At 38.5% G+C, this 11,822-nt stretch overlaps 1 protein-coding gene across 1 annotated transcript; it reads right to left on the bottom strand.

Annotated features, from left to right (window-relative positions):
• Window positions 1-4,282: 4,282 nt before the first annotated feature.
• Window positions 4,283-11,517, bottom strand: cetn4 (centrin 4). Its single transcript, XM_063001154.1, has 5 exons — window positions 11,391-11,517; window positions 9,994-10,149; window positions 7,730-7,858; window positions 4,793-4,930; window positions 4,283-4,549 (listed from the first exon to the last, which is right to left on the bottom strand). The coding sequence occupies exons 1-5, from the start codon at window positions 11,391-11,393 to the stop codon at window positions 4,460-4,462; spliced, it is 516 nt and encodes a 171-aa protein (XP_062857224.1). The 5' UTR covers window positions 11,394-11,517; the 3' UTR covers window positions 4,283-4,459.
• Window positions 11,518-11,822: the final 305 nt, after the last annotated feature.

Raw genomic sequence — 11,822 nt, 5'->3', positions numbered from 1 at the left:
AAACATAATTTCTGGACATGGTTAACATAAGGCTTTTTATTGCACAATTACTGACTGTAGTCCATCTGTTTAAGGGCCTGTGGTAGCCTAGTGGGTAGGGCTTTGGGCTATCAACCGGAAGATTGGCGGTTCAAATCCAGGCTCTGCTATGTAGCCACTGTTGGGTCCTTGAGCAAGGCCCTTAACCCTGTCTGCTCCAGGGGCGCCGTAAGTTGGCTGACCCTGCGCTCTGACCCCAGCTTCCAACACCAGCTGGGATATGCGAAGAAAGAATTTCATTGTACTGTACATCTGTATATGTATATATGACAAATAAAGGATATCTTTCTTTCTTTCTTTCTGTTTCTCTACATGCTTTGTTAGCCCCCTTTCATGCTGTTCTTCAATGGTCAGGACCCCCACGGGACCCCCACAGAGTAGGTATTATTTAGGTGGTGGATGATTCTCAGCACTTCAGTGACACTGACATGGTGGTGGTGTGTTCGTGTGTGTTGTGCTGGTATGAGTGGATAAGACACAGCAATGCTGATGGAGTTTTTAAACACCTCTCTGTCACTGCTGGACTGAGAATAGTCCATCAACCAAAAATATTCAGCCAACAGCTGAATGTGACCACTGATGACGGTCTGGAACAGGGGTGTCAAACTCATTTTCACAGAGGGCCACATCTGCATTATGGTGGCCCTTTGAGGGCCACCATAATGCAGATGTGGCCCTCTGTGAAAATGAGTTTGACACCCCTGTTCCAGACCGTACGATTGTAACGTATCCTGCTGTGATTGCAGTCTGCCTTTTAAGTCTTGGACAATTTGTTGTTTTTCTTGGAGGCTAAATTCTGTGTTTGGTGTCAAAATGCCAAATCTATACTGTATATTTATCATGTATATCTACATTTATATTGTACTCCTTTACCACAGACACAGCCTCATAACACAAGAGACGTACCGGTTTTCATCTTTCATTAAATTTCCTCCTTCAAACTTCTATTTATTATTGTTTACGCTACTGACTTTATCCCGCGTTCTTTTGCCGCTAAAACATAAAAGTGACCTGGCTTCTTAGCGAAGGTCAAAGTTAGTTGCCATGACTACGATGTTAACGGTTGCCGCTTAAAGGCACAGGTGTCCCATTAAATTATAAGTACGTCACTATAACTACTTGAACCATCACAACAATCATACGTCTTTTAAGCTCTCACGGGCCACATAAAATGACGTGGCAGACCGGATTTGACCCAGGGGCCTTGAGTGTGACACCCCTGGTCTAGAAGATGACCAACTCAAACATCAGCAATAGATGAGCGATCGTCTCTGACTTTACATCTACAAGGTGAACCAACTAGGTAGGAGTGTCTAATAGAGTTGACAGTGAGTGGACACAGTATTTAAAAACTCCAGCAGCACTGCTGTGTTTGATCCACTCATACCAGCACAACACACACTAACACACCGCCACCATGTCAGTGTCACTGCAGTGCTGAGAATCATCCACCACCTAAATAATACCTGCTCTGTAGTGGTCCTGTGGTGGTCCTGATCATTGAAGAACAGGGTGAAAGCAGGCTAAAAAAGTATGTAGAGAAACAGATGGACTACAGTCAGTAATTGTAGAACTACAAAGTGCTTCTATATGGTAAGTGGAGCTGATAAAATGAACAGTGAGTGTAGAAACAAAGGAGGTGGTTTTAATGTTATGGCTGATTACTGTACATTAAACATTAAATATGTTGACCAAAAAGAAACAGGTCATAAATGATTTGTGCCATTGCTGTTTTTTATTTTTCCTACCTTCTCATCTGTATGCTTAATAGCGTTTAAAAAATGAATAAAAGATTGTTTTCTTTTTTCACGTTTCTAAATATAGATAGTCCGATAGTTTTTCGTATTAGAAATGCTAAAGCAAAGATAAACTATTGACAGTTTGACGCACATCATTTCATCATTTAACTTTCCTGCGTTCCATTTTGAGTTTTTTTTTTCACTTCTGAAACCTGTAAACAACACTTTCACCCCACACTCTGCCAGGCCTCCGACGCTTCAGTGTTTTGCAAAAGGCTCGGAAAATAAGCACCATGACAAAATTCCTGTTTATATCTCAGGTAGCCCAGGCAAGTCTAAAACTGAGTTTTTTATTTATTTTTATGGACATATAGGCCTCACCTTTCAACTAAAAGTAGGCTACAAATCACTTTTACTGGTGTTAGTCATTTGTATTTGGTTGCAGTCATATTGCTAACAACACCATTCATTTCGTTCAAAGAGCTTGAGTCATCTTGTTTTCACTGCTGATGGCCTGCCACATAATGCTACAGAGTACATGTGTTTAGATTTACACATATGTAGAGTCTGCAGTACTCATATCTGCCCCTCAATATAAGAAAAGTGTAGCAAATTTCAAAAGCAGGTTTTATGCATTTCAAGAATGTATTAAAGATAGACGGTTAGTTGCATTAAATACATCTGCATTTATCGTAATTGGATATGTCCTCAAGTGCCTATCCCCCTACACTCCTATAAAGCTACCAATATGTTATAAATGGTATAGAAAAATGTTAAAGGTTAAAAGAGATGAAAAAAATCCCTCAGAGGGTTGCTGGTTCAAGCCACACCACTGCCAGGTTGCTGCTGTTGGGCCCTTGAGCAAGGCCCTTAACCCTCAATTGCTCAGACTATATACTGTAACTGTAATGTAAGTCGCTTTGGATAAAGACGTCTGCTAAATGCTGAAAATGTAAATGTGTTTAAAAACTCCATCAGCGCTGCTGTGTCTTATTCACTCATACCAGCACAACACACACTAACACACCACCACCATGTCAGTGTCACTGCAGTGCTGAGAATGATCCACCACCCAAATAATACCTACTCTGTGGTGGTCCTGGGAGAGTCCTGACCATTGAAGAACAGCAAGAACAAAGCATGCAGAGAAACAGATGGACTAAAGTCAGTAATTGTAGAACTACAAAGTGCTTCTATATGGTAAGTGGAGCTGATACAATGGACAGTGAGTGTAGAAACAAGGAGGTGGTTTTAATGTTATGGCTGATCAGTGTATATATATATATATATATAGAGAGAGAGAGAGAGAGAGAGAGAGAGAGAGAGAGAGAGAGACCCCACAATGCTTGTTGCGGGTGGGTTAATTTTTTTTTCAGGAAAGAATTCCCTGCCCCTACATTTAGTTTGCGTTTAAAGTTTCAGTCTGGAAATATGTGATCCCTATTCATTACATCTGATCAGAATTAAATGAATTATTTGCATCTGATCCATAAAACTGTCACAGCATTAAAACAAGCACTTTTAGAAGAGGCATCCGCATCTTTTAAACACAGACTTGATCTGATCAGATTTACATGAAACATAAAACTACCAAATATCAAATATTTTTTTTTAACATGTCATGATTATTTGCCTCTTTGCATTTATTACTTGGGGGCAGCACGGTGGCTAAGTGGGTAGCACTGTCGCCTCACAGCAAGAAGGTCCTGGGTTCGATCCCCAGGTGGGGCAGTCCGGGTCCTTTCTGTGTGGAGTTTGCATGTTCTTCCCATGTCCGTGTGGGTTTCCTCCGGTTTTCTCCAACAGTCCAAAGACATGCAAGTGAGGTGAATTGGAGACACTAAATTGTCCATGACTGTGTTGGATATAACCTTGTGTGAACTGATGAATCTTGTGTAATGAGTAACTATCATTTCTGTCATGAATGTAACCAAAGTGTAAAACATGACGTTAAAATCCTAATAAGCAAACATTTATTACTGGTCTTACATAATGCTTGAAGAAATGAAAAGAAGAGCAAGGATTGTAGAGCAAGAAAACTAAGAGTAATTCACTAATTCAGGTGGATGTTTTGGATTATTATCCTGCGAAAAGCTAGTGGTAGCTCAACGATTCAATCCCCACTATGGACAAATTACCACTGTTAGGCTCCTGTGCAAGACCCTTAACCCTTAATTGTCTGCATAGTATTGTGTTCGCTAAATGCTTGAGTGTAAAAGATTTAAAAACAAACCAGTATTAGCATCTTGGCAGAAGCTAAGACACATTTCAAATCCATAATTATGTATAATGTTCAGGTTTTTTAGCCGTTTCCCGATTTATGGTAAACAAACATTTGACTCCGCGTATTCATACCTCAGTGAAACAAAAGTGTGAAGTATAACTTTCTGTACAATCATTTCACAGTGCACTGTAGTCATTACACTATTAACGTCTTCTAACACATTCTTTTATATATCATCAGAAGTAAACGGTGTATGCAAAACAAAAACAATTTGATTACATTTTGTAGAAAATGTTTATATATTCAATTACTGTACAAAACTGTTACAAAGAAATCAAGTTTAAATTATTTACTACCAAATTCATAAAAATATGTTGAATTTAATAAGGACGATAAACCAAAAGATGATCAAAACAAGAAAACAATACATGCAAGAAGGTAAAAAACTGAACTGAATTCAGTACAGGTTGGTCTTCTTCATTATTCGTAAGAACTCCTGTTCGTTGATTTCCCCGTCTCCGTCTCTGTCTGCCTCATCGATCATTTCCTGCCAAACAGAAAATGGGTGGTTTTAAACCATGTGGAACAAACTAATAGATTAAAACATTTCCCTGATGCCATCATCTGTTTGTTCCTCAAGATAAGTATCTGTGTTTGATCTAAACACCAAAATCAGACAGAATCTTGACTCTACTGAGTCAGCACACTGTAGCCTCAGTCTCACACTTCATCGGAATATTACAATATGTTCTAGAAAATGTCAAAGCCTCTGTAACATATCCGTGTTTACCTGCAATTCCTCATCTGTCAGGTTTTCTCCAAGCTCCTTTGCTACTCGTTTGAGATTTTTAAATGAAATTTTGCCTGTTCCATCATCATCAAACAATCTGAAGGCTTTTAGGATTTCTTCCTTTGAGTCTTTCTCACTCTGTATAGAAAAAAATAAAATGATCATTTGTAAGAAAAACAATATGTAAGCAAATAACAGCTGTACTGTAAACTAGTCTTTTGTGTCCAAAAGTTTAAACACCCCTGGTCAAAATCTTTGCTTTGTTGATTTTCTAAGTAAAAATTAGTTAACAAATCCTAACTTCAATATGACATGTATTTTCAGACTGAAAAGTATTGTAGTAGATCGTATAGAATTAAATATAGTAGACTGTAGTTGATTGTAATAGTACGGTGGCTAAGTGGGTAGCACTGTCGCCTCACAGCAAGGTCCTGGGTTCGATCCCCAGGTGGGGCGGTCCGGGTCCGTTCTGTGTGGCGTTTGCATGTTCTCCCTGTGTCCGTGTGGGTTTACTCCGGGAGCTCTGGTTTCCTCCCACAGTCCAAAGACATGCAAGTGAGGTGAACTGGAGATACTAAATTGTCCATGACTGTGTTCGATATATCCTTGTGTGAACTGATGAACCTTGTGTAATGAGTAATTACTGTTCCTTTCATGAATGTAACTCAAGTGTGAAACATGACGCTAAAATCCTAATAAACAAACAAACAAACAAACCATATGACCAATAAGTGACAAACTTTGATTTGATTTTAAATTATTTGCCTAATTTTACATATTGAAAAAAAAAAAAGAAACATAAAATGTGTCATGTAGAAGTTATGGCACAATGAATAATTGGCTTTTTAACCCGAGATGTTTACATTGCATGCTGAATGTTGAATCTCTTTAAATAAGAGTTGAAAAGTTCATAGCTAGAATTACACATAGAACTGACTTCAGATGTAAAATTGTTATTGAAATCAGATGTTTTTCTACTGGTATGTGATATTTTCATCATGATAATGGTAAAAGCAAAGATCACAGCAAATCTGACAGTTTTAGTTCTGATTTAACCCACTTTTATGTGTGGTATTAAAATGTAATAGATATCTAAAATGTGACCTCGGTTTCTATAGCCAGCTCCACTTGTTGACCATCTTCAGTATGTATATGTGTCTTGGAAATGACAAAATGACACTTTGACACAATGAAAAGTAGTCTGTGTGCAGCTTATATAACAGTGCAAATTTATTCTTCCCTCAAAATAACTCGATATACAGCCATTCATGTCTAAACCACCGGCAACAAAAGTGAGTACACCCCTAAGAGACTGCACCCCTAAATGTCCAAATTGAGAACTGCTTGTCATTTTCCCTCCAAAATGTCATGTGATTTGTTAATGTTACTAGGTCTCAGGTGTGCATAGGGGGCAGGTGTGTTCAATTTAGTAGTACAGCTCTCACACTCTCTCATACTGGTCACTGAAAGTTCCAACATGGCACCTCATGGCAAAGAACTCTCTGAGGATCTTAAAAGACGAATTGTTGCACTACATGAAGATGGCCAAGGCTACAAGAAGATTGCCAACACCCTGAAACTGAGCTGCAGCACAGTGGCCAAGATCATCCAGCGTTTTAAAAAAGCAGGGTCCACTCAGAACAGACCTCGCGTTGGTCGTCCAAAGAAGCTGAGTGCACGTGCTCAGCGTCACATCCAACTGCTGTCTTTGAAAGATAGGCGCAGGAGTGCTGTCAGCATTGCTGCAGAGATTGAAAAGGTGGGGGGTCAGCCTGTCAGTGCTCAGACCATACGCCGCACACTACATCAAATTGGTCTGCATGGCTGTCACCCCAGAAGGAAGTCTCTTCTGAAGTCTCTACACAAGAAAGCCCACAAACAGTTTGCTGAAGACATGTCAACAAAGGACATGGATTACTGGAACCATGTCCTATGGTCTGATGAGACCAAGATTAATTTGTTTGGTTCAGATGGTCTCAAGCATGTGTGGCGGCAATCAGGTGAGGAGTACAAAGATAAGTGTGTCATGCCTACAGTCAAGCATGGTGGTGGGAATGCCATGGTCTGGGGCTGCATGAGTGCAGCAGGTGTTGGGGAGTTATATTTCATTGAGAACTCCAATATGTACTGTGAAATACTGAAGCAGAGCATGATCCCCTCCCTCCGGAAACTGGGTCGCAGGGCAGTGTTCCAGCATGATAATGACCCCAAACACACCTCTAAGACGACCACTGCTTTATTGAAGAGGCTGAGGGTAAAGGTGATGGACTGGCCAAGCATGTCTCCAGACCTAAACCCAATAGAACATCTTTGGGGCATCCTCAAGCGGAAGGTGGAGGAGCGCAAAGTCTCGAATATCCGCCAGCTCCGTGATGTCGTCATGGAGGAGTGGAAAAGCATTCCAGTGGCAACCTGTGAAGCTCTGGTAAACTCCATGCCCAGGAGAGTTAAGGCAGTTCTGGGAAATAATGGTGGCCACACAAAATATTGACACTTCAGGAACTTTCACTAAGGGGTGTACTCATTTTTGTTGCCGGTGGTTTAGACATTAATGGCTGTATATTGAGTTATTTTGAGGAAAGAATAAATTTACACTGTTATATAAGCTGCACACAGACTACTTTTCATTGTGTCAAAGTGTCATTTTGTCAGTGTTGTCCCATGAAAAGATATACTTAAATATCTGCAGAAATGTGAGGGGTGTACTCACTTTTGTGATACACTGTATATTTATCAGTTTTATCTTCTCAGATGTGTCACATTAAGGACACATTAAATGCTAATGTAACAATTTAACACATTTTTAAGTTGGATTTAAAGTTAAATCTGAGCCACTAGAATTACATGAACTTATTTTTTTTTGTGTTAGTACAGACACTAATTATGCACAGAATTGTTTCCTCATAGAGGTTTAGTTTCTGATGACTTGATGAATACCATTTTTTGTGTCATCATGGAGAGAAAGTCAGTGAAGTCGATAGTGCCTGAGCCTTCTTTATCAATGTCAGCAATCATTTTCTTGATTTCCTCTTTCTTTGGCTCAAACCCAAGAGCTCTCATAGCCACCTAAAAAGGAGAAACATTGGTAATTAATTGCAATCACTGTAAATGAACAGAAATATTACTGTTTCTTAAAATTAAGGACAACACATGTTATCATACTATGTAAAATATTTAGAGTGATGTGGATTGGTGTCACTGCAGTTAACTAAAATGTGTTTTGATGAGAGCATTGCATTTGTGACATCTCTTTTATAAAAGGTTTGTACACATATAATTGTACATTTAATTACATTTAAAATGTGTTTTAATCAGGATTTATTTAGATACACAACAGCCACTAAATTCAACTGACATTAAAACGGACATGCAAAAGAATGAGATAACATACACCTTTATTACATACACCTGTCAACCATAACATTAAAACCACCTGCCTAATACTGTGTAAGTCCTGCTTGTGCTACCAAAACAGCTCTGACCTGTCAAGGTTTGTTTGTTTGTTGTTTAACAACATGTTTACCCATTGGTCATTCTCATTGCAAGATAGGTACCTAGCTTTGTTCTGGTGTTTTATTCATGGTCTTTGTCTTGTGTCCTTTCTGTGTTTATTTCTAGATGTGTATTATCAGTCCTGTCTTTTTCAAATAATTGATCAGAGTTTCTGTTTTGGTTTTGTTAAAGATTTCTACCATTGTGTTTGGAATTGCGAGTCTTTGTCATTCTATGTTATATTTTGTGCATTTTGTCAATAAATGTTCGATGGTTACTTGTGTGTTACAGTGTTCACATATCGGTGGGCGTTCTCCCTTCACCAGGTGTACATGTGTTAGGCGGGAGCGCCCAATACGACATCTTGTGTATGTCGTCTGTTCCAGTCTCTTTTCAGTTGGTAGTGTTGGATGTGTTTGGATGTTGGGGTGGATATTGTAGAGTTTGTTCTGTTTTTGCTTTTCCCAATCATTTTTCTGACCTGTCAAGGAATGAACTCCTTAAGACCGGACAAGGCACCCTGTGGTATCAGGCTCCAAGACATTTAGCAGCCAATCCTTATATCCTGTAAGTTTCTAAGTGGATTGACATGGATTGACATGTCCAACAAATGTTTCCTTTGACTAAGATATGGGGAATTCGGAAGCCAAGACAAAGCCTTAAATTCTCGGTCATGTTCCTCAACCCATTCCTGAATGGTGCACTGTCATGGTGATAGAGGTTTATCGCGGATAACTGTTGCTTTGACAGGGTTATACTTGGTTTTACAACAATGTTCCAGTAGGTGCTACATGTCAGTAACGTCAACATGAATGTAAATGTTTCCCAGCAGAACACTGCACAGTGCTTCACACTACCTCTGCTGGCTTGTCTTCTTCTCATAGTACACATCCACCCGACTGACCACAGGATGTGAAAGAAAGTGAAGATTTGTCAGAGCAAGCTTCATTTTTGATGCTCATTATTTTTGATGCTCATGTAGGTGTTTTTGGTGGTGGGCAGGGACAGCATGGGCACTTTGACCAAACTTTGACCCCATATGCATCAAGCTGTGATGGACTGTGCGTTCTGAGAGCTTTCTATCATAGCCAGCATGGACTTGTTCAGCAATTTGTACTTCAATAGTGCTTCGGTGGGAGGAGTCTGCAGCACTTCAACCATACTAATGGCTAGGGGACTTCTCTCGACAAAGTCAATGATTTGCAAGTTTTTAAACATTTTAAAAAGGTTAAGAATTTTGGAACATTTTGCGCCCAGGTGGCGCAGCGGGATATTTTGCTAGCACACCAGCACTGAGTTTCTGAACTCTTCTGCTCTTCTTGGATGCTATCTGGTATCTCTCAGCAGTGACAAAATTGAGTGCGTTAAATCGGGAGGAAAATGGGGAGAAAATGCATTAAAAAATATTTTTGAAACATGTTACTGCAAATTAAAAAAATTATTTGTATAAATTATTTGTATGAAGTGCAAACATAAGTTTTTATAATAATTCTATGGAACAGTTGTTAATATTCAACAGCAATTAAATGTATTTAATAAATAAATATATTCACGTAGATCTACAAATATACATTAAAATAATTATGTTACCTTTGATTTTTTTTCGATTAAGACTTAAAAAAAAAGACACACTTCTCCTAGGTATGTGTTATAGCTGCATATCTATTAAGCTACAAAATATTTTAGATTTTTTTATGATATGCTCCTACCTTCAGCTCTTTAACATCAATAGTTCCTGAACCATCGGTGTCAAACAGATCAAACGCCTCTCTGATCTCCTGCTTCTGCTCCTCTGACAAGTCTGATTTGGGACTCGCTTTCTTCCGCTGGTTTGCGGTTGCACTTGATTTTCTGTAACTAGATGCCTGTCAAAAACACAGGACAAAACACTTGTTTAAAGATGTACATTTTTTTCAAGATTTACAACTGGTCCTGTAATACTGTCGCAGATTTTTTGGTCATTATCCCCCAGGAACAGTGATCACTGTGATAAATTGGCTTCCTATCCAGAGGGTATTTCTACCTTGTGTCTAGTTTTTCCGGTTGGCATCAGACTCATCGCAACCCTGATCAGAATAAGGCAACTGGTAAAAATTAATGAATGAATAATCCCCATACAATCTGCTGCTCTTCTCATTACTGATCTGCTCCTGTACTTAAATTAACAGTAGACATTGAGAGTAATCCTGTCAGTGAGCAACTTTTCCTTTTTGCTGATGCTGTTTGTACATATTTAACATTAGGTACCATGAACTTTGTTTTTCTAGAAATAGAAAAGAGCTTTTCAGTTTTTTGACTTATGAACCAGCAATCCAGGCTTTCTGAAACTCTGTTAGTTGCTTTACGTAACTTGTTTGATATTAAAAAATGAACACATCTACATGCTAATTGTAAGAGCTTTTTAATATCTATGTTTGTAACTGTGATTTAGTCACTTTAGGGAAAAGATTAATGTTTCTGATATTTTGTCCACAAGCTGTAACCAAATAACTAGCTATATCTGATTAACTAATTTTGCAGCTGTCAAGAAATGCAGTGTTGGATCTTTACTTTGTGCAAAGCAATGATAGTTTTTTGTTAACATATCTGGTAGACTAAGGCAAGAGTTTAACATAGTTCACTGTATTTTATAAATAAAAAACGGTCCAAAAACGTAGGATACAATTTTACTCTAATTAGTACACTACTCGATGTAGTGATCTGTATGGTACAGTTTGTTGAATGGAACACTGTTTTTACAACTTTAACATAAATCAATCAATTTGTGGCTAATTCCATAATGTATAGAGAATACTGTCAAGCATATAAACATCCATACCGACGCTGCCAGCTAATTCACCTATAAGTTGGGTATTAATTTATTTAACTTGGGTTGTGTCAAAAATGCATACTACAACATTTAATAGTATGTGGACGCAGTATAGTAACACTGGTGTTATTAATATACTAACATACTATTAAGTAAGACAGTACGCAGCTTGACGCTACCCAAAACAGTCTATCGTTAGCCTTACAGCTAACTGGCTAACAATATTCGTCTAGTGTTTGTAGTATTTCTAAAAATGTGCATAATAATTAATTAGTAAATAACACAGCGTTCTCTTACCATTGTAAACCTAAAATATCCAATTAATGTGTTTTCAAAGACACACCGCAAACCGTTTAACTGTTTAGATGATGTTAAGTAACGTTACACAAGGACGTTAAACAACTTTTAAAGGGTGTGGTCTGAGGCTAGAGTGACAGCTAAATTGTACAATAGAAACCAAGCTTTGAGTTGAAGCTTATACGTTTGACCAATCAGAAATAGGCATGAGGGACAAGTATATTTATGATTGGTAGTTGAGCGTTCGTTTGGACTCCTGTCTCCTAGCAACAGGAAGAGGTTCGTAGCCAGGCACTATGGCGCAGGCGTAAGACGTAACGTTCCGTAAAGCTGTTCATTCCAGGAATTCAGAAGAGTCGACTCTCATTCTAATGCTCGCAATAGATTGAATCAAATAAAAAAATCGATTCCATCAAATGTTTTTAATTAAAA

This window comes from Trichomycterus rosablanca, chromosome 1 (genome assembly GCF_030014385.1).
Source record: "Trichomycterus rosablanca isolate fTriRos1 chromosome 1, fTriRos1.hap1, whole genome shotgun sequence".
Lineage (NCBI taxonomy): Eukaryota > Metazoa > Chordata > Actinopteri > Siluriformes > Trichomycteridae > Trichomycterus > Trichomycterus rosablanca.
The sequence above is the reverse complement of the archived record's forward strand: the minus strand, read 5'-3'. Positions and strand labels throughout refer to the sequence as shown.